The following is a 24,123-nucleotide window of genomic DNA, read 5'->3' as shown; positions in this document are numbered from 1 at the left end:
TTCATTCATACTGTATAATACCGTAAGTCCCGATGTCTTTTAAATAACATCTAGAATATATATACTATATGGAGCAAATATACGTGAATTATTACGCTACGAGTTGATAATTCTTTTAGCTTTGCCCGTTTGCGCTTAGGCGGAACCAAGTTGCAAAAATGGCCACGAGAAGAGCACGAGTCGCTATTCGGTTTTTCCCGGAAAAGCAAGAGTTGGTCACGAATGATTCACAAGATGACGAGATCTGCGTTGTGATCCCTATGAATACGAATCAGAGGTATTTTTGAGGAATGAGAATAGAATGTATTATATAATAACCAGGTTGATATTTATGAAACATCTGTGCCTTTGAGTTGGGGATCGATGCCTAAATTTGGACATTGAGTAATTCAGAAATGTTGTTTCGTGTGCGGGGGTATATTGATAAATATAAATTATGCTTCGTGTTTCTCCGTACGCATAGTGAAAGTGAGTGAGTAAGTGAAATGGGTTTCATGCCGCTTTTAGCAATATTCCACGGATATCACGGCGGGGCACACCAACCATGTGTTTCCAGAAGACTACACTTGCCTACATTTTTTAACATATGGTATATGGTTAATAGGATTATTGAATACTGGCCCTGGGTACGTTTATAATTGGGGATCGAATTCTACATAACCCCAGCCAAAGAAGACTTTGGAGGAAGTCGTTGTTGTCACATTATTAATGATAAAAAAAAATAAAATAAAATAATATATGCCTCAGAGTTTTGAATGAAAAAAGTAGTTCCTTATTCCCAGTGTTTGTTTTTTAATACGATCATGTTCCTCCTACCAAGATTTCTAAAGAGCGCCAAACAACTCTTGCTCAGAGGTTGTTTGATCAAGGTTACATCATTCAAGGCCTCAGTAAAGCTTTCAAAAAGTTTGATGGTAGACATCTGGAGGACATTTACAAATTTGACGCATCAGTGACAAAAATGATGCCCGATTCAATCCCCATTTTGACTGGTACCGAGTTCCCGCATTTCTTCAGATGAACAATTGACTTGCCTTAAGTTTGCATGTGTTTGTGACAGGTGCAACGTGCTCCTTATTCGCGAACACCTGCTGTCATTACTTCAGTGAGAATATAGAGGAAGTTCCCTGCAAGATCCCGAAAACACTGACCCGGAAGTGAACATACCGCCATCTTGGATATTTTATGCCTGTAAGGAGAACCGCCCCATTGGCACGGGTGACCCATTTTCTTCTCTTCACGTGATAAATCAGTAAGGAAAACACAAAATGGTTGTCTAACGACACAACAAGTGTGTGTTTTTTTGTAGGATTGTCGGTAACAACTCAACAGAAACCACCAAAAATGATCAAATGGTATTTCCCGTTTATGTCTGGTCATCTTAGACGTCTTGAAAACCGATATTACAACTGCTAGGACCACAGCGAACGGGCTAATGTAGATCTCACACAGTGAGTACACTGAGCAATATACACGTACGGACTTTATGACCGCGGTCTGTACATGTGAATAAGCGTATCCGAATCAGTCAACCCAGTGGATGATATTCCGAGCATCGATAACGTTTAACGACGAGGTACAATGTCACACAATTACCCATGCCACAGAGCCGAAATACGAGATATCCATTTTAGTCAGCTCTGACGACCAGCATGGGGTGTTTCCGACACCATTTTGACACGGAACGCCAACTATTATCCCAATTAATTGTTTGTGCTTTCATTGTTCTTTTCATGAACTTGAAAAATCAATGTTGTCATCTGTCAAAGTCCTCAACCTCAAAATAACTTTAATGGCACCCTCATTATTTCAAACTACGGGATATTAAAATCCATCAATATAAATTGAAATTAAAGTCCCGGGCCCAATCACTACACGACATTATATGATATTCAATATATTAAAGAGTGAATTACTTGGATACACACTGAATGAGCGGAGGGCGGTTATACCAAAGTTATGACTTCTCTTTAGGCAAGCTATTGCTGTGTAACAGATGCCTCGCCGTAACGAGACAGAGAAAGACACCGCTGTTAAATGTTAACAAAGCTCCTACCTCCAATCGTTACCATCAGAGTGAACCTTACAAGCACAGTTATTGAATGACGCAACGACAGCTATGTCCCACACAATGATCAATCGAATGTATCTCAAAGATAACGCCAAACCAACCTATTTGAATCACACAGGCTTCAAACGTGACACGTGCACGATCATCATTGAGGATAAAGGACACTTCACCGTCTGTCAGTTGCAAGGATAACTTTCTTAAGGTAAGATATCACTTTTAGAGTTTCCTATTCCCATAGCTTTATTATATTAATGTTTTACCGAGTATATATTTAATGTTTAATTTTTCTTTCACCACGGTTTTGAAAGTTTCTATATTGTTACGAGTACACGTGAGATCTTCAAAGAGATCTTCCCTGCATCATGTATCTGAAAATATAGGTTCGCCTAATTTAATCTGAAGCTACATCAGCTGATCAGCTAATTAACCCAAAGAGATTCTGGGTTAGAATAGGTAACTTGTTCAACCTGTGCTGGTCGTCAGAGGCGACTAAATGGATCGGGAGGTCAGACTCTGTCTTGGTTGATGATGTGTCAACGTACCCCTACGTCGTTGGTCGTTGCTCACAATATCAATCACTGGATTGTCTGTCCCAGATTCGATTGTCTACAGGCCGTTGACATATACCTGGATTTTTTGCAGTGTGGTGTTGTTCTATAAAAACATACAACATAATCAGTAATGGCTATTATACTTTACAGTATAATTATGATTGTTGAAATGATAGTGAATGCCGTCGACGGTTGGTCGATATCGCGGTACTACTGTCTTAGGAAAGTCGATGTTCCGGTCTGACACATTACCAAACGTACGACTGACTGTGATAGAACAGTTTATTGTGGTTTTGCTTCGTGTTGTAACATTAAATGATTGGAGGATTGTTTATACGCTGACGGGTCCATCTATATTGAAAGAAAAAGTTTTATACGAAAATGTACATAAAATATAGCGTCTTTCATGTTTCAGCAACTAAGTTCATACATAAAGATGTACAGCATGCGAGTGCAGTTCATGCTATGCAGGTAAGAGTGAATATCCTCTGCGATGTCCAAGCGAATTATGTTTTTTATTTTCTATTTGAAACAAACTGACACTCTAAATGGGCTAACACTAGTCACACTAAACATAATTCAATTAACGCATCCAGGGAATAAGCCTTTAAGAAATAATTGATGCATTTATAGGTACATGTACATGCGTTTTGACTCGTAGAACTAAAACTATATCAAATGACTTTGATATGAAAAATAGTTTTGGTATGGGGTGTGTTAGACTAACATTTAGTCTCTGAAATCTTATATTACACGATATCCTTCTTGACTCTAAAAAAATTAAAAAAATTCCCTATGCTGATGTGGAATAGAGCTAGCTTGAGCTGGCTAGACTTGCTTTTGTATACATTTCTAGATTATGTTTTTTCATAAAATAAATATATTCCACGGTCATGGTGCAGGACAAGGGGTGTGTGTACGGTGACACTATCGTCTAGGGTACTGCAGAGTTGCGTCCCTTAGGTGTCCCAGAAACCAATTATCATGGGTTCGAATCCCGGTTCGCCCTGATTATAATTCTAAGTTGTCAGCACCATGCCCGTGATCGTGGGTTTCGGGATAGTGGTCCAATATCTGTATCATGTCTACGTGAAGCTGATGTAATCCCAATACCGTTCAAAGAGAACCACACCATTCCCTCACTACCAATAAAGAGTACATTGTTTACATATTTCTAATAAATGAGGCATAAACGGTATTTTTGTTTCTAAAGAAAACAACTATCATGTCAACCAACAATCTGCATTTAGCATCCGAGGTATCTTGAACATAAAACAATTAACACGTCCCATTTTAATTCTGGAAACCCAATAGTCCAGAAACTCGACGGTCTTTGCCCAGTCTCGGTCAAAGGTATTTACAAAATTTAAAATACTGTTTTCATGGGAACATACCAAGGAAGAGAAAATGAAAAATAAATTGTTCAAAAACTCAATATTTACACTATGTAAAGTGTGACTCATGGGGGAAGATTGGCCCATGGGTAGGCCCATGGGTAGGCCCATGAGCGAGAATATGTTCCTTTACTTAAAACTCATGTTTTCGTTTCGCAAATACATAAATGTATCATGATTCAAAATTTAACTCATTTTAACTTAATTCAACGATTTTATAGCGATATTGAAATATTTCGCCCATTGGCGAGAAAAAGGTTTCCCGAATATTTTGCTTTACTCAAAAGTCATGTTTTTGTTTCGCAAATACATATATGTATATCTTTCAAGTATCATGACACAAAACGTAACTCAGCTTAACTTAATTCATAATTTATAGCTTTTTATTGTTCAGTAATGTCATGCGTGTATGTTGCATCAATAACATGTAGGTATGATCGCCGATAATGAAGTAATTAGCCAATAATACTTTGGCCCGGCCCGGCCCGACTTTTAGGCAATGCCTAACATTTGTACTTATGAGATATTTGGTGTCCCATAGGCCGTATCGGCCGGATGATATGCAATAATTGTTTTTAACTGTTTGTCCTCATGTATGTATATCATGCGACACCTTAATAAAATATCTTCTTCTTCTTCTTCTTCTGTAACAATTAACTGTGTACTAATTACATGTTTGAATTTTATCAGTTTTGCGTTCTGAGATACAGTGATGTAAGCATCTTCTACAATTAACAATACATGTATATAATAAAATACAAAACTCTCTGCCGGAATTTTTCATGGAAACCATTCGATCAAGTAAGAATGACTGCGTGACAAGACGAATCAACTATTTAAACCCGATTAAAGAAACTGCCTTATTTTAGGAACAGTGCTATATCAGGACATTTGAAATTTTTAACAAGCAGATACATTAGAGACAGACTAGACTACATGTACGTAATCCGTATCAATCAAAGGTGTAAAATAACTGAAAATCATATCTGTCGGAGACCTACCAAACTTACCAAGTTTTATTATTACTATATTTATTACAATGCAAATACTTTTTTCAGAGGAGAGGGCATACACACAAGTATGTTGCTTCCGTGTGTGAATGCAGGTTATACTTGGCATATCAGTTCTCAGTTTTATACCGGTCGTATATCTGAATTTGTATATGGAACCATGCGTACAACATGACAATTACTTGCTAGTCGTCAGTCTACAACACACATAACACGGTCAAACAATTTTGGGCACTGCTTTTGCAAGTTATTTAGTACAATAATGTTTTATTAAAATCTATTTCAATTTGTTTTCACCATTTTCCATATTCCATTCCATGCATGTTTATGTTGCTACATTTTATTGCTCATGTTCCCAAGTATTATAAAACACTTTAATGTTTCTCCTTAATCTAACGTTAAAACATTTCAGGTCATTATCATTATCTAATACACAAGAGATGATACCAAGACATATTTCATTCGGTTTTATTGTCCATGCGGTCTTGCAATTGATTTTATTAGTCTTTAAATCTTATGTCTAGTACATATTTTCACAAACAGGGCTGTTAGCTGATATAAGGAAGGTAACATCCAGTTAAATTCCCAGTTGAAGTATTTACTTTTTTATATATCAAATATGAGGACTGTATACGACATACGTTAGTCTCTTAACGACGTTTCTACAATCAATATTTTGAATAAGCCGTTGATATGCCAGTTGTGACAGGGATGATGGTGTGGTAGCTGTAGCAGACAGATTGACAGTCGTTGTTACGTGCGTCACTAGGTAATTAGTACGGCATTGACCTTGTTGATTGTTACTATGATTTGAAGATTTCTGTGGCCAGTGGCGGACGTAATTCAAACTCCTTCCACACTGACACCGCATCAAATATATTTGTGAACCGATTACATAACTGTTACGGACAGGGTGGGGTGGTAGTTCACCGGACGACACTGTGTATATAGGGCGGCTTCTTTGATATCTCCTCCAAACATATCCCCAAGAAATTATACTTATACAGGCTAGGTATTTGCCCACCGCAACACCTGCATAACTGTTTATTCACGCGTGGTGTGGTAGATCGTAACTGACAGATAGCAGGTATTGTAGAATCACCTGTAAATAAGGCCGACACTGTAATTAGATACAACGTACTGATGAGAATATGAGAATTATCACAATAAGGCTGTTGCGTTTTTCTTAACTGTTATCATTTTCATACCAAAAGTGACAATGCATTTAAAAGTTACTTTAGTGTCACAATATTCACTTAAGTTTTCCTCAATCGCATCACAGCAAAAAAAATGCAGTTTCCGGTATCCGGATACCTGCCGGATACCACCGGACACTTACCCAAAACGCGTCCGGGTATCCGGTGGCAGAAACCTTGCCGGATACCAGATCCGTGGTATCCGGCATGGACACCTCACCTGAAAGTATGCCACCTGGAATCCGGGTATCCGGCACCGGATACCTCACCGGATACCTCAATCTGGGTGTCCAGGGATCCGGCACCGGATACCTCATTCTGAGTTTCCAAAAACATGTCACAATTTGGGGGGTGCATTTTGTTCAATTAAGTGTGAAACACCTAAAAATATATTGGAAACTAACCATGAAAATTGAACATTGCTGAAGGTATCCGGCAGGTATCCGGCAGGTATCCGGATGCAATTTTTCGAGATGTCTTTCTCCTAGTAAATAATGTTAGCCTGGGCATAGCAGATAGCTGTAGTAATATTCTGTGTTATTTTGGTTGTAAATATCCCCTTAAAGTTGAGATCTATGGGCAGGTACTTTTGGTGAAAACATTTTTCAAATTCATATATATTTCATTTTAGATGTTCAGCGTATTAAATGAAAAGCATTCAGTCCTGGTATGATGGTATCCTTACATTTCATCTTCATATTCCCAGTTTGTTCTAGCTTCTCGTGGTTGAAGCGCTCGATTCACCACATCGGTACATTGCTTGGTGTCACCCATCATGATATTGTTGGAATTTTGCTCATAAAGTGACATGACACCATATTCACTCTGACAAAACAAATGAAAGTCATTGGCTATGTGCTCACTTGGGCCTTTGTTCCTGGTGAGATTAAAAGATTATTTTGGAACTGTATCAGTACTTGTTACATCTTGACAGACGAGTTTCATTGAAGTTTGAAACAGAATATCATTAACCCAAATGGGTGCATCCACAGAAAACACCTAATAAAGTACCGGTACATAAAAACATCAATGTAATTTTTCTACTGACATGGAACTAAAAACTTCATTCAGTGAGCTGTATTAATTGTTGGAAAACATTCAGGGCATTAGTATATTTGATATATGTTAGCACCTATGTTATGAATGATCAATATCATATTTCTTTAAAGAAGCAAAACAAAAAAATTTGTTAAGATAACAAATCATATTTATTGATTTTATGACATTTCATTGGTTCAGTAACCAAAGGTGTTTGCAAGAACATTCAAAAACAGAAACAGATGCTTCAATGCCATTTTCTAAATAAACAAATCGGTCAAATCTCAGAAGAATTTCAAGGGAGAAGAATATCTAAAGTCAATTATGTTTGTGCAGTAAACCACAAAAGTCATTCAGATTTGTATAGTCAGCGTCAGTGTACACCACATAAACATAGTCTCACTGCTGTGGTATTAATTCCTTTAGACTTGATTAATGTCGTAATAAAACAACCTACAGAATCACACTGATGTGGCATTAGTCATTCAGAATCATCACTTTCTGAGGTGAACCTGCTAGTTGTTCTGGGGAGGATTATTCATCACCCTGAGAGTCCTTTGTATGACTTGTCTGATCTGGTGTCATTGTGAAATCCAGGTGCCTGAAACAATTTATAACATCTTTAAGATCTTGTTATTAAAAATATAAGAAACACACATATATTGACAAAGGGTAAAAAGTTGGTTTCTCAATGAGTAAGGTAATGACAGTTTATCAAGCAACTGTTAACCAAACCATGTTAATCAATGTAAAAAAGCCATAGCAAACAGTAAATTTTACAGAAAATACAAAATTGTAATTGATCTTCTGAAAACAATTCCTGTAGTGCCATAAGGCAGGCTCACCTGATTTTTTCTCAAATGTTTGCATTACATCAAAACATAAGGAAGGTTAAACAAGGCAATGCAAATTGCATAAAATAGGTTCTTATACATAAAACAGAACTACCGTATTTGATGTAATAAGCGCCTCGCTCTAATAAGCGCCCACGGGAATATTTGCTAATATATTGTCTCGTTAACAATCCCAAATAGCACCCTTTCCAATTGATCAATGTATACAAGACTTATTTATTTGCATATAATACTCATTCGTGTGTGATATGCACCCTTAATTATGGGGAATTTCATTCTGGAAAAATATATTTGCCGTACATTAACATTTCAGGCTGCCAGCATAAAGCAGGAAATTTTGAGAGCGCCCTGGGCGCTTATTCTGTCGAATACGGTATTCATAATTATCAAAACTTTCAATCACACAAGTAATGTAAGTGATCTCAAAATATTATATAATGAGTGTGCAAGTTAGTATAGTTCCACACAGCTTTTAGCAATATTCCAGCAATATATCTGCGGGGACACCAGAAATGGGCTTTTCACACAGTACCCATGTGGGGAACAGAACCCAGTGCTTCGGAGAACGCATTACCCACTAGGCTACCAAATACAAATATCATCTCAAATACAAAAGTAAGTAACATTAGGATTTCATACAACAGATATTTTCTCCAAATATCAAGTCACTATACAACTGATTGAATTACTGATTAGAGAAGCAAGGACATATAAATGTAGCAGCTGAATCAGGCTTAATTTGAATCGTTCCTTGCTTCAGTTGCAATGGGAGCCACATTGAAAATAATTATCTCACTTATTATTGATGATTAATATCTACCATTAATTGGTAGGCCAAAATAGACACTGATACAAAAAATCAACTGAAAAGAACCACCTGAACAATCGACTAAAAACTATGTATATTACATTTGGGGGACCTTATTTCGGCTGCTGGCAATAGCATGGGCGGATACAGAGGGGGGGTTGCTGTGGTGCGCACCCCACTTTTTATTTCGAAAATAAATCTTTATTTCTGTATAAATTTCCACCAAAGACAATAAATAGCTGTAAAAAAGCTGTATCCGCCCATGATTAGTCATGAGTAAAATCATTATCATATTTTTATCATTTATCCTATCTTTAATTAAGATTAACAATAACGGGAAAAGCTGCCAAATATATTGGTCAAGTGTAATCATAATTTAAGTAGTTCTATTTGGTTTTGGAACTTTTCAAGGGTCATTGTAAATATATGTGTATTCCTATTTGAATACTCGTTTGATTGTTATAAAGTTACACAGTATTGCATCTATCGTCTGTTTCTAAATACAGTGGAACCCATCTTTGACTTGTGTGACATAATTGAATCATACCCCAAGTGCATTGTTATGCATCTGCACAGAGTGGTCAAAGTCCTTGTCACACACATAGTTTGCTACAAGGCAGAATCCAATAAGTACAGTTGAGACATCAGGTTGTATCCAGACAAACTGTCTGATAATCTCAAGTATGGTCTTGGTAGGATCAAGGGATGTAGCTAATCCTAAATAAACATTAAACAAATGACATAATCTCTTCTACAGAACACTTGATCAAAGCCTGCCCCACCTTTGATGTTTATCATCTTGTTACGCTCACAACAGCTCATTAGCAAGATGAACTCAATGTCAACTCATGGTGGATTAGGGATTAACAGGGCAATTAGTGTCAGGTGGGTATTATCACTTGCAATTATCTGTTAATTACTTAATTGAGTAGTGACGGCTTAGTTAGTTTCCAACCACACTGACAAGTCAGTTTACAGTTTACTAGTAACATGTTTCTGTGGACCAAGGAAATGTATCTTGCCAGATACTTAAAAAGTTCTACTCATAAGTAATAAAATAATGACAGTTTTGATATGCAATTCTCCCTACAAAGACATTTAACATTTGATATACATAAACTGTCTGTTGAAACTATGATGATGCTAATATACAAGTCGCACAAAACAACTAATTCATATACTGGTACCTAGCCAAACATACATAATTTTTATACGCGTATGCACATGCTTGTACATATATACCTCTACTGGCACAGCACACATACAAACAATCATTAGATGGATGTAATCGTTGAAAAAATATTTTACATACACAAACAAGTGAACAGATTCTGTAATAGCATGGTTAATATTGGGAGATGTTTAAGCATTTCCATTTTCACAGAATCGAAGGCATATCCTTTCAGGACTCAGATCAGCTTGTAGTGATTTAAATTCACATAAAAATGATTCATGTGAAATGACCTATCCCGCACGTGTGGCACCTGTTATAAAAATACCATTCATTACTTATTTGTGTGTCCAAATTATGCTATTATTAGAAATAATAGGTATTATTATACAGCATGGATATAAGAAAGCTTTATATGGAATTGTTGAAAATTATGTACAGGAAAACATTGAAATAAATCAATCAATACGTGCATTTATCTCAGAATCTGGTAGATTTAATCAATATGGACTTCTCCTTCATTATCTAATTATAATCAGATGATTACATTATTGCTCAACTGATAGTTTGCAATAGTATAGAATTAGTATTTTATTAATAATTATTTTGTATTTGAGCATCATTCAGATAAGCCAATGAAATAAATATATGTTTAAAACACATGTAGTAGAACATATTGCAATAGTTAAGACCCGAAAAGAAGTTATGTGTAGGATCCTCAAAATGGTATCCACAAGAGCAGGTTGTAGAATCATGTTGGTGTTTGTTGTTTAACTCTGCACTCAGCCATATTCCAGCTAAATGACGGCGGTCTGTAAATAATCAAGTCTGGACCAGACTATCCAGTGATTGACATCATGAGCATCCATCCACACAATTGGGATACAATGACATGGATCAACCAAGTCAGCGAGCCTGATCAGCCGATCCATTAAGTTATCTCTTACAACTAGCATAGGTTGATCATGTTGATGGGGACTAACTTCAACCAGGAATCCCCATGTGAGTATGTATGCGGCTGTTAGCTTTGTTTGATGTTTAACGCCACACTCAGCAATATCGCAGCTATGTGGCAGGAATCAAACCTGCATGGGTCTTCAGCACGAAGAGTGAACGCTTCAACCACTAGGCTACCCCACCACCCAAAATTCCCCCATGATAAAGTTGTCATCATGGTTATTGTTCAGCTAGTTCAAGTGAAAATGTTCATACCCTTAAAATGTCTTATCTTCCACTTCACGATGATCTCTGATGCAAAACTTCCCTGTCATTAAAGCTGTTCTTGATTCTTCACATCTGGAAAAATATGTTGAGGCTATTAATCATCTCACAGAGTAAAGGGAGTATATGAAATAAGACAGTGAGTCACATTAGCATACAAATTATCCAGTTAAAGTAAACATATTTCTTCATTATATACATAAGCATATACTAACATATGATAGTCAGGCTACTTGTTATATAAAAATATAATTATATCCTGATACATTTACTTACATGTTGGTTATGAAAGTTAATGTGTCACATGTGACAGGCTTACATGTGGTAAATTACTTTAATACGTGATCATTGTAATATTCACATATTCCTTACCTTAATGTGTCACTTCAGCTGCCAGCATTACCTCAGCTGCAATCTCAATATTTGGCCAGTTTTGACGAAATGACCGATTGTGTTCAGTGTATAAGCTGGGCCTCGTCTCTAATATAACTTGGCGCAAGTTGACGACGCGCATAGAGAGCCGGGAACCAGCTTATGTCGTGTTAAACTAGTTCCCGGCTCCCTATGCGCGTCGTCAACTTGCGCCAAACAATATTGTGATATTAGAGACGGGGGCCCAGCTTTGTGTTAACCCGGAACAAGCCAATTTACCCATATTCCCCTGCGGTCCAGGGCGCCATTTTAGAACATGGATGTAAACAAACCTCGTGTATAGATATACACCGTGATGCTTGATTACGATAAGCTTACCTCGTGTATCGATAGATTGTTCTCATTCACCTCCACCACGGAAATGCCGGCCGAAGTTCCTCTGAGCCATCCACAACGCGGAAGTCAACAGTATTTGGAAAGGCGATTGGCAGCAAATGCGGATGCCAGGTACGTAGCAGGGCTTCGTGACCTTATGATTTCCGTGCAGAGATCTTATGGAATGGATTGATTTAGATATTTTCCTGCTCTACATACTTTACTGTAAACGCCAAGGGTCCTTTTTTTAGTATTATGGTCAACTGTTTGTTATGACGACAAGGATTTGCATAAGGGGCGTAATGGATTTGTGGTCAAAACAAGATGATCCAAATTAGATCGGCTTTTTATAGATAATGAAGAAATGTACAAAGATCTAGGAACGATTATTAACTCTAAACTTTTGTGGGATGCTAATACAGACTATAATTTACAATAATGGCCACCAAAGACTTTACTTTTTTTACGCTTAACATATTTTTATAATTACACTGTTATGTCCTTGTTTTGTATAAGCTTCATAATTAAATAATATATTTCTGTAATGTGAATGCTACTTATTTTTGCAGAATGTCTGGATAAATGAATGAGTCAGTCATCTGCACAGCATCAATGGAAAAAGGGAAGCAATGAGGAACAAGAGAAGAGTAGCAGTGAGTGGTAAATATTTGAAATTATTCTGTTTGGTTCATCATGTTCATGTAGCTATTCTGCAAATATTTCTTCAGTTTGCATGTTCTTTATCACCTGTTGGCATGGATGGCCTAATTATCAAAGGCACCACAACTTGCTGTGCATAGTTGCATCTCTTGGGCTTGACAGAAACCAATGGTCGTGGGTTTGAATCGAGGGTAGCATCATACACTTGCTTGTGGGTTTCATCAAAGTGGTAAACATGTAAGACCTGCATCACTTCGGGCTTTCTTCCCATTTCACTCATTTAACACCACATCCAACAATAGTTCAGCTAAATGACAAGGATTATAAATAATCAAATCTCAAATCTCAACTAGGCAAACCAGTTATGAGCTCGATCAAGACGCACCGATGATGACTGTTATGGACAACATCCCACGTTATTGGGTACGATTACGAGCGATCAATGAGCCCACTTGCTACCTCATCTATTACTTTGGCTTGTATGGCAAGCATTTTTAAGAGATGTCAGTTAATGATTGTTTCAACTCATCAGCATGGAACAATATATATCTCAAATGTTTGGTATATAACAAAACTCAAAGACGATAAATTAAGTGAATTTGCTGCCTTTTATCTGTAAGTACATGTTGCAACGATTCTTTTTTATTGCTACAATCTTTATACATAATTTTGCAGAAACTGAAGTCCAGCTTGAGATACCCGGATGACTGGTTGACAGTCTGGAAGGACCCTTCCAGATATCAGAAGTGATAGGCAGACAGTGATGAGGAGAATCCTGTTATTTCAATGGGGGCCTACCAAGAAGTTATATCCCAATTGACACTGGGACACACTCACACAGGCTGGTCTGGCTAATGTGAGAAGACCAGCCAATGCCAAGTCGGAGTGGGACCCTTCAAGGACGTTGAAGAAATTATTGTCTTTGGCCATGTGGTAATCACTTGAAAGGAATGATGTTTGCGACTACTTGTCTATAAATGTGGACCCAAACACCAAATAGAATTTTCACAATTCTACTAACACAATGCAACAGGGATAGAGCCGATCTGGCCTCCCCTCATCCTGGTTCCTGTTTTTCCATGGCAATATAGAAGGGAAAGGATATTTGAGGGCAAGTAACTCTGAACTGGTGAGCATGGTCTGCTTATGCTTTCAAGCGAACAGTTATCCCACTCTGTTATGAGTATTGAAGAATAGGAGGAAATTGCATACTGCATCAGGAACCATCATGTGAACAATGTTCAGTGTGTGATATAGGCATATAAATAAAAGAAATTGATAATTTGTTTGTTGTTTATGTTTCTTTAGCCAGGTGTGTAAATGGGGATTTTCCAATATTTTGCCTCACTTTGATAGCCATAGTTATCGGATGAAACCATGCATTGCTTGGACATCTTTGGAATAACACATTGATCTGCTATGTCAAAGGTCAATGTCATAGCCAGACAAAAAAATTGTTAATGGCCAAACTCTTCCTTAGGGCAGGGATAGAAGTTGGCAACAGGTCATACACTTACTTTTTATCCCCCCGGCATATAATACGGGGTGATGTAGCGATCAGCCAGTCTGTCTGTCCGTCCGTCCATCCGTAATCATTTCCTTTTCCAGGGGAAGAATTCCCAAACCATTCAGTGTATTTGATCGAAACTTGGCAAATCTATCAGGCACATACTGAAGTGGTGCCTTTCGATATTTTGGGATTTTTCTAATTTTTTTTTTTTTTTTTTTTATGGAATGACGTTGGACATAGACTCAATTGGGGATGGGGTTCGTTTCCGGGGCAGAATTCAAAAACCATTCAGTGTATTTGATCGAAACTTGGCAAAGCTATCAGGCACATACTGAAGTGATGCCTTTTGATATTTTGGGATTTTTCTAATTTTTATTTTTTTAAATTTTTATGGAATGAAGTTGGACATAGATTCAATTGGGGATGAGGTTCGTTTCTGGGGCAGAATTCGAAAACCATTCAATGTATTTGATCGAAACTTGGCATTCATATGGATGCGACCATGGTGGATCTTTTGTGGATAAACAATGTATGCTTCTTAAAGAACTTTAAACTGTTGACTCATTACATACAGAATTGCACATTTACTAGTGGTTACTTTACAGACAGCTGCCGGGGGGTTATGTCATCTTTCTGATGACTCTTGTTCTCTAATGTGCCTTTTCCTGCAGAAGTCTAAATAACTCTTATACATATAGTTGTATATCATTGTCATATGTTTGTCAATGTTATACTGAATGAAGCAATTTACAATTGTTTTTGAAATAGTCGCAACTGATATTGAAGGTCAAATTAGCTTTCAATGTCTTTCAGTAAAAATGTTCACAGTAACTGAGGAACAGCTCTCTGTAGTGTGATGAAATCTGGTACATGTCACCCTCAGAGTGAGGCATATTGTGTTTCAAAACTTAAATGAAGCTGGTATGCTCGTAACAAGTACTTGTACCTTTACAAATAATCATATTATCATCTCACTAGGACCAAAGGCCAAAGTGAGCACACAGTCGATGAGTTTATACTTTCACTCAGAACAATCTGGAAGTCTGAACATGAAATTTAAGGGTATCATCATACATGTATTAGAACTGATGTTTGTTCATTAAACAGCTTAACATCTAAAAAGATTGAAAAAATTGTCTTCTCCAAAAGTACATGCCCATAGATCTCAACTTTAAGGGGATATTTACAACTAAAATGACACAGAATGTTACTACAGCTATCTGATATGCCCAGGCTAACATCATTTACCAGGATTAAGACATCTCGAAAAATTGCATCCGGATACCTGCCGGATACCTGCCGGATTCCTTCAGCAATGTTCAATTTTCATGGTTAGTTTCCAATATATATTTAGGTGTTTCACACTTAATTGAACAAAATGCACCCCCAAATTGTGACATGTTTTTGGAAACTCAGAATGAGGTATCCGGTGCCGGATCCTTGGTATCCGGTGCCGGATCCTTGGACACCCAGATTGAGGTATCCGGTGAGGTATCCGGTGCCGGATACCCGGATTCCAGGTGGCATACTTTCAGGTGAGGTGTCCATGCCGGATACCACGGATCTGGTATCCGGCCTGGTATCTGCCACCGGATACACGGACGCGTTTTGGGTAAGTGTCCGGTGGTATCCGGCAGGTATCCGGATACCGGAAACTGCATTTTTTTTGCTGTGCATTGAAACATAATTCCCACTGGTCAGTTAGACAACGCATGTAATTAAATAATTATTTCGAGATTTCGTTAGAATTTGAGATATTCAGCCAGACGTTATGCAATAAAAGACGAATAGTTTTGTCCATTAAAATACGCGCACGTGTACCTGTATACTGCATACCTAGTGTCACGTAAATGCCCAGTGTGATGTATCAACGGGACATAAAATGGGAAATGAAAAAGAAACTAACTAAACTCTAATGTTGTGGAAAATAACTCAATTATTTGGAGTACACGCGCATGAATTCGTACGATAAACTGTCAAAACGTTTTGAGAGGTAAGACCGGGTTTATTAAAGCTCGCTACAATATGTAAAACAGGTGAAATTTGTAAAACTTCTATAAAGGAAACATCCAACCAAAGGCCTTTTTAAATAGTAATGTAATGATATATTATAATGTATATTTCGCAATATACTTTGCACACAGTTAGTTGATGCTTTAAAGGGACTGACGAAAACGTTGGCGAAATATTTTAATAACGCCAAAAATAAGTTGAACTAAGTTAAAATGAGTTGAATCATGTGTCATGCTTATGATCCCTTAATGTATTTGCAAAACTAAAACTGTTGAGCAAAGGAAAATATTCTCGCCCATGGGCGAAATATTTCAATATCGCTATAAAATCGTTGAATTAAGTTAAAATGGGTTACATTTTGTGTCATGGTACTTGAAAGAAATATACTTATGTATTTGCGAAACAAAAACATGAGTTTTGAGTAAAGGAACATATTCTCGCCAATGGGCCTGCCCATGGGCCAAACCTTTTTCTCGCCCATGGGCGAAATATTTCAAAATCACTATAAAATCGTTGAATTAAGTTAAAATGAGTTACATTTTGTATCATGATACTTGAAAGAAATACACTTATGTATTTGCGGAACAAAAACATGAGTTTTTAAGTAAAGGAACATATTCTCGCCCATGCGCTAAACCTTTTTCTCGCCCATGGGCGAAATATTTCAATATCGCTATAAAATAGTTGAATTAAGTTAAAATGAGTAACGTTTTATGTCGTGATACTTGAAAGATATACATATATGTATTTGCGAAACAAAAACGTGTTTTAAGAAAAGGAACATATTCTCGCCCATGGGCCAAACCTTATCTCGCCCATGGGCGAAATATTTCAACATGGCTATAAAATAGTTGAATTAAGTTATAATGAGTTACATTTTGTGTCATGATACTTGAAAGAAATATATTTATGTATTTGCGAAACAAAAACATGAGTTTTGAGTAAAGGAACATATTCTCGCCCAGGGACATAGTGTAAATATTGAGTTTTTGAACCATTTTTTTTCCCATTTTTTCTTCCTTGGTATGTTTCCATGAAAACAGCACGTTTAATTTTGTAAATACCTTAGACCGAGACTGGGCAAAGACCGTAGAGTTTCTGGACTATTGGGTTTTTGGACTAATTGCAATTGATATTGTTCTGATGTTTCAGAGGTGTGTGCACAGTCATTGCAGTGGCCACAGTCATGTCAATCTCGCACATTGGTTATGAAGTGTACAGAGATAAGATCAAGCCCCTGGTCTTGGACCCACACTGCCAGCAAGCGTTACGAGATGCTCCAGGAGATGCTCCAGTTGTTGAAGAATACAACCCTAATATACACAACGCAACAGTTTCGCCTAATCAGTCATCCGAGATACGCCATATTGCGTTTTTGAAAGCCCACAAATGTGCGAGTTCCACAATGATGAACATATTTTACAGATTTGGAAATAAAAGGAACCTCAATTTTGTCCTTCCCTTCAAAGGTACCTATTTGGACATGAGAGATCAACGGGACCATGTAACATTGATCCCTCCTGACATGGAGTCGGGCTATGATATTCTCTGTAATCATCTGCATCAGTATAACCATCAAGTCATAGCGGGATTTCTGCCATCTGACACAGTGTATTTTGCTATTGTACGAGAACCTTTCCAAAGAATGTACTCAGCATTTCATTTTTATCGAAATGTGTATCATTTTAAGGAACTGATGGAAATCAAAGGACCGGATCCCTTTGAAACCTATATCAACGACCCCGGGGCTTATGAACTTAAGGCAGGTGGTCTTTCTCAAACAAATAATAAAATGGCCAGAGATTTTGGCTTTCCTCTACGAGACTATAAAAACGTTTACAAATTTAAGGAGCATCTTAAAAAACTTGACAAAGAGTTCAACCTTGTCATTATAGCGGATCTGTTCTACGAGTCAATAGTGCTCATGCGACGAATATTAAAGTGGCCAATGGACGACATACTGTTTTTGAAAATAAACGCACACTCACATAAAACAATTACGATGAAAAACATACCTGACCAACTGAAACCTTACCTTGCTCTTGATAATATGTTGTATGATCATTTTCTGTCAAAATTCAAAGAACGAATTGCTTTAGAAGGGCCAACGTTTGGGGATGAGGTGGATTACTTTCAAAGTATCAACACAAAGACCACCGAGTTTTGTCAGAGAAACACAACAGATAAACAGTTGACATTTCGTGCAAATGACTGGCATGATACATTTGATGTTACTCGTGACGATTGCGATTTGCTGAGTTTACATGAGGTACCGTTTGTGAATTTGATTCGGACAAAGCACAAAGAACGACTGCGGAGGTTAGGTGCGAATGTAACCTTCCTTTTTTAAACCACCTTGTTAAGACTCCCCGTTAAAAAGGACCCGTGAAGATCCGGGGTAGAATAGGTCTTCAGCAACCTATGCTTGTCCTAAAAGGTGACTATGCTTGTCGTCAAAAACGACTAACGGGATCGGGAGATCAGGGTCGCTGACTTGGTTGATACATGTCATCGATCCCAATTGCGTGGATCGATGCGCATGATATCAGTCACTGGATTGTCTGGTCCAGACTCGATTGTTTACAGACCGCCGTCATATACCTGTAATATTGCTGGGTGCGGCGTTAAACAAAAAACCAACCAACCAACCAATCCCGTTTAAGAGACGTTTCGCAGTGTATCAGTTCTGTAATTGTTTCACTACAGTCCATTATCAGAATAACTATATATTTGTTTATCAAAACTGCACATGTTACAAGGTAAAATGCAATGAATTACTATGGTTTAATTTCATCCACGCAGTCGGGGTATGATAATGTGGCATCAACCTCATCACCGGTCTATTTGGCCGCCTCTTACGACCCGCATAGGCTTCACGCGAAACGACTTTGTGACCATTGAACGACAACCAAATATCCTCACTATTAGTCAGAAAACGTATTACTCTGCCATACGCTATTAAAACACATCTGTGACGTCATTCAATTGTTTGAACGCTCCATTATTTTTCAGGAATGGAGAGTTGCTTGTCAACTGTACATTATCTTCAAGCAGCATTTGAATTTTTCAAATATTTTCAACTACAGAATATTTTGTCAAAGTGTAAAAGTAGGGATGAGTTTTAAGTAGGGGAATGTCCGAGTAACTCTCCATTCCTTAAAAATAATGGGCCTCGGCCCCTGCGGGGCCTCTGCTCCATTATTTTTAAGGAATGGAGAGTTACTCGGACATTCCCCTCTACGGAATACATACTCTGTATTAAACCAGACTGCATCAGTGGATGTGTTGGCAAATGTTCATCTTATTATTTTAAATATCAGCGCAGCGACACTGCTGTCGACACATTATATAATGCCTGGAGTTTTTTTCCAGCTTGAGGCAACAGGTGGTTGTGGGTCAATACATTTGTATCACCAGGAACACATTTTGTCCATTGCTTCCATACTACTGTCATGAATTAATTGAAAACCTTAATAGACAGTTTTCTTTACGCGACTTCTTTTTTACGAGGAAGCGATAATGTACATGCGTACTTCATAATGGATTGCGAGAAGTTTGATCTTGTACACGATCTTGTGATAACTTAGCAACATATTGATTTCTTTTTTACCAGCGTGCTCCACTGTAAAAACGTATATTTCCTTTGTTTGGTGTGATGACACATGCGGGTATAATGGAGATGTTGGGATGCATTTTTGTTTTAGATACTACCTTATTCTCTCGAGGTGTTGTGTTTAATTTACGGTGTTATACTTATTTGAGGCCACTGTTGTATATATGAATACAAATTCATGTAAAAGTGTTTTTGTTTGAAGTTGAATAGCAACGGCTTTCATGTTGAGTGAAATAAACATTTAGTGATCGAATATTTTATTTGTCTGCATTTTTAGTTTTTACCTGATATTGCGTTTATATTGTCAGGCTTTTGTGTATTAGATGTGTTTGTTTTGTTTAACGCCCCACTCAGCAACATCCCAGCTATATAACGAAGGCAGGTAAACAATGTCTTGATCAGACAATCCTGTGATCGATATTGTGAACAACGATCCAAGTCACCGTGCCTGACCAACCGATCCAATTGGTCGCCACTTACGACCAGCATAGGTTTCTAAATACCAATTCTACCCTGAAATTTTGTTAAGAATGAAATCAAATTTGATATTTGCTTACTTTCAACACATATGTTCCTTCCTTTTCAATATCATAAAGTTTGACCTTGTTTTGACCATATCTTACATTATCCCAAAAGGCATATTCGGCCGAGGTAGCTTAGCTTTGGCATTTGTGTTTCTCCTTTAGGAGATATTATATGTTGATCAAATCATTGAGGACTCGTGAACACCTGGGTAGAGAACAGGGCCCCGTTCCACAAAGCGATCTTAGGGCTAAGTTGATTGTAACTCACTAAGTATGCGATCTTAAAGTTTTGTTACGATCAGCCGCCCGTTCCACAAAGCAATCTTAACTAAGAGAGTTGTAAGTTAAGATCAAAATGCTAAGTTGCTCCGGACCAACTTAGGATTGCTAAAATCGATCTTAAATATTGTACCATAACAACAAAGATGGCGACTTTTATTATGATGTGCAAGGAAATGCGTCGTCTGCTAAACATGACCAAGGGAGGCCACTCCAAGGGAAAATTTCGTATCTTTATGGCTGAAGATTCCGATCTTTGTTAAGATCGGCTACTTAAGAACTTGTAAAGTTACAATCGCCCTAAGATTTGTGGAACGGGTGTAAACTTTAGCTAAGACAATTTTTGAATCGACGTAAGTCTCTAAGATTGATTGTAGTTACGATCGCTTTGTGGAACGGGGCCCAGGTCTTCAGCAACCCATACTTGCCGTAATAGGCGACTATACTTGTAACGGGTACGGTTGGTCAGACTCACTGACTTTGTTGATTCATGTCATCGTATCCCTACTGCGTAGATCCATCCTCATGATATCAATCACTGGATTGTCGGTCCAGAATTGATTATTTACAGACCGCCGTCATATAGCTGGCATATGGCTAAGTACGACTTAAAACAACAAACAAAAATCAAAAGATTTAGCTTTTTTTAATGTCCATGATCGCACTTTTTATAAATGTGTGTCATTGTTGACATTTTAAACTGTTGACTGCACATCAAGGTGAGCTACAGTCTTGTGGACTATTGACATGTACTTTTTTAACATCAACATGCATATGAAGAATCAATGTCAATAAAAACAACAACATTGAAGATAAAACAGAATATAAACCATCAGATCGTTATTTTGAATGTTTCTTCATAACTGTTAAAACTGGTTCTGTCAAAAATAGTATAAATTTAAAATAAAATTCAAATCAGAACAAATATAGCTATACCGGCACCTATATGTGATGGAACGTGTCGTGTGGCAGTCATCGTCTTCGGTTTCTCTGTAGAATGGACCAGTTCTGTCTCCGAGCGGAGTGTTGTAGCGTCCTGTCTCAACGCTGAAGGGTTATACCTTGAAAGGCACTTCTTTCACGTATGGTTAAAAAAGTGGACATATTTTAATGTGCTCTACGTTCTTATGCTATTTCAACCTACTCTGGGGGCACGTGTGGCTCAGTCGTCTAAAGCGCCGCGATTCGCCGTGCAGAGTTGCGTCCCTTGGGCACGCCAGAAACCTATGATTGTGGGTTCGAATCACGGTTTGCCCCGATTATGTTTCCAGGTTTGTCAGCACCATACCCATGCTCGTGGGTTTCACCTTAGTGGTAAACGTCTGAGACCTGCATCACTTCTGGCTTTCCTCCCACATTAAGCTGACACGCCGCGATATAACTGGAATACTGTTAAAAGAAGCCTCAAACCAAACTCACTTTTACTCACTACTGTATCTCCCAAAACGTTGAAGAGACATTGGTCCATAAACAGGGTGCGAAAATGCGTGCGTGCATATGCGTGTGCATGTGTAATAGTTAGAGGAGTCTTGACAGTACTTTATCGGCTATAGAGGAACAGGTGCGAGGTAAACTGGTGAGGCAAATCAGAGATCTATGTTGGAATACTGTTAAAAGCGGTGTTAAACCCAACTCACTCACTCACACACTCAACCTAGTCTACTTTTATTCTGTTGTGTCATCCTGCCCTCAATGCAGTCTTAAACTCTTCCAATTTTCTTGAATTTCTGACGCCACAAATTTGATGTCATTTTGATTATCTAATGAAACAATCTGTGATGAGATTGTGAAGAATTCTCACGATCATATTTCGTTTTCTTCTTGCTGCACATTGGTAACTCCATGAACAGCTTCTATTCATGACGCCGGTTTCGATTACTCACCAAACCACTGTCACAAAACGTTGTGAAGGTATTATTCCAAGTAATGAAATGAGCCGTCTAAGGTTGGTTGGTTGGTTGGTTTTTTGTTTAACGCCGCACTCAGCAATATGCCAGCTACATGACGGCGGTCTGTAAATAATCGAGTCTGGACCAGACAATCCAGTGATTGACATTATGAGCATCGATCCACGCAATTGAGATCGATGACATGCATCAACCAAGTCAGCGACCCTGACCACCCGATCCCGTTAGTCGCCTTTTACGACAAGCATAGTCACCTTTTACGGCAAGCATGGGTTGCTGAAGACCTATTCTACCCCGGAATCTTCACGGGTCAGCAGTCTAAGGGATGTCCTGGATGAACTTGTTAATTCCCTAGCCACACGGTTATACTCAAAGCGATCTTTTGAAAGAATGCCGAGGTGGTTACAACAATCTACAACAACACTGCAAGTGCAGCATGTTGCAGATGTAGAAGCGCTCTTAAAATGCATGATACAAATACTGTGAATTTGGTGGGGACAGGAAAAGGGATGCATATGAGAATACGGATGGGCATGCCGGAGTTGATGAAGTTTGATTTTTCGGGATGTCTAGACATTATAATAATTACTAGCACAATATAAAATGTCAACGCCAGAAAATAACCAGTCTCGATTATCCGACGAAACCGATTATATTAGACAATTATATTACTGAATCACTAAAAAACAATCATGACATCAGGTGTTAGGAAAAGCATGTTGTCTCTGCGTTAATCATTAACTTATAAACCTAAACTGAACTAATTATTAATCTCATATTAAATGATGATTGATATGACGAATTTCACTTATTTGTAAAAGGCAAGCTCAACGAAGTCACGGTTGTCTGAAGTAATATCGGTTGACGGCGGTCTGTAAATAATCGGGTCTGGACCAGACAATCCATCGATTGACATCATGAGCATTGATCCACGCAATTGGGATTCCATTACATGCACCAACGAAGTCAGCGAGCCTGACCACCCGATCCCGTAAGTCACCTCTTACGACAAACATAGTCGCTTTTTATGGCAAGAATGGGTAGTGATGGCGGCCAAACAGCTGACACATCATCACTGTAGAAGACCTATTCTACCCCGGAACCGGAGAGCAGTCACACCAAAAGACGTTAAAAGATGGTACTTGTTGTTACCCTATCTGGCGCCCGCCATTAGGGGCCAAAACAAGGACTGGTCGGCTCGGAGTCAGTATATTGTGTCTGAGTGGGGTATTCATGTTAAACTGCGGCATGGTATCTCAGTGAGCTAGCACTATAAATCGGCATCAGTCCGGACTAGTACAAGCAGCCACACAAACACACACACGTACATGCACGTCGCTATTTAAGTGCAATAATCTTGGACGCGACGTTAAACCCCATTTCACCTCACCTATACCCCGGATCTTCAAGGGTCCTGAGGCGAACTTAAAATCTGTTACTTCGACCACACATACCAAGTTGGACAAGGAAATGACGTTGATGAATCCTCGTAAGGCCCCCCTTTTTGAAGATTACTCACGTGGGTTCACGCTCCTCAACGAAGTATAGGTCTTCAG

At 38.2% G+C, this 24,123-nt stretch overlaps 1 protein-coding gene and 2 long non-coding RNA genes across 3 annotated transcripts; 2 read left to right on the top strand and 1 right to left on the bottom strand.

The window, feature by feature from the left end:
- Positions 1 to 1,241: 1,241 nt before the first annotated feature.
- Positions 1,242 to 18,987, top strand: LOC139446673 (galactose-3-O-sulfotransferase 2-like). The gene is made up of 4 exons (XM_071227946.1): positions 1,242 to 1,252; positions 2,190 to 2,273; positions 3,038 to 3,093; positions 17,397 to 18,987. The coding sequence occupies exons 3-4, from the start codon at positions 3,059 to 3,061 to the stop codon at positions 18,592 to 18,594; spliced, it is 1,233 nt and encodes a 410-aa protein (XP_071084047.1). The 5' UTR covers positions 1,242 to 1,252; positions 2,190 to 2,273; positions 3,038 to 3,058; the 3' UTR covers positions 18,595 to 18,987.
- On the bottom strand, positions 7,425 to 11,822 carry LOC139446681 (uncharacterized). The gene is made up of 3 exons (XR_011651922.1): positions 11,687 to 11,822; positions 11,306 to 11,389; positions 7,425 to 7,861 (listed from the first exon to the last, which is right to left on the bottom strand). It is a non-coding gene; the product is annotated as an uncharacterized lncRNA (long non-coding RNA).
- Positions 11,965 to 14,247, top strand: LOC139446683 (uncharacterized). The gene is made up of 3 exons (XR_011651924.1): positions 11,965 to 12,193; positions 12,631 to 12,721; positions 13,397 to 14,247. It is a non-coding gene; the product is annotated as an uncharacterized lncRNA (long non-coding RNA).
- Positions 18,988 to 24,123: the final 5,136 nt, after the last annotated feature.

This window comes from Haliotis cracherodii, unplaced genomic scaffold, assembly GCF_022045235.1.
Source record: "Haliotis cracherodii isolate W230 unplaced genomic scaffold, xgHalCrac1.p SCAF_6, whole genome shotgun sequence".
In the NCBI taxonomy this organism is placed as follows: domain Eukaryota; kingdom Metazoa; phylum Mollusca; class Gastropoda; order Lepetellida; family Haliotidae; genus Haliotis; species Haliotis cracherodii.
Note: the sequence above shows the minus strand (reverse complement) of the source record. Positions and strands in the feature narration are given on the sequence as shown.

What these genes read in the sequence shown, in the direction of transcription:
- LOC139446673 (XM_071227946.1), top strand. Translation starts at nt 3,059, where the DNA reads ATGTACAGCATGCGAGTGCAGTTCATGCTATGCAG. An exon ending in GTGCAGTTCATGCTATGCAG is followed by an intron (nt 3,094 to 17,396) that starts GTAAGAGTGAAT and finishes CTGATGTTTCAG; the next exon opens with AGGTGTGTGCACAGTCATTG.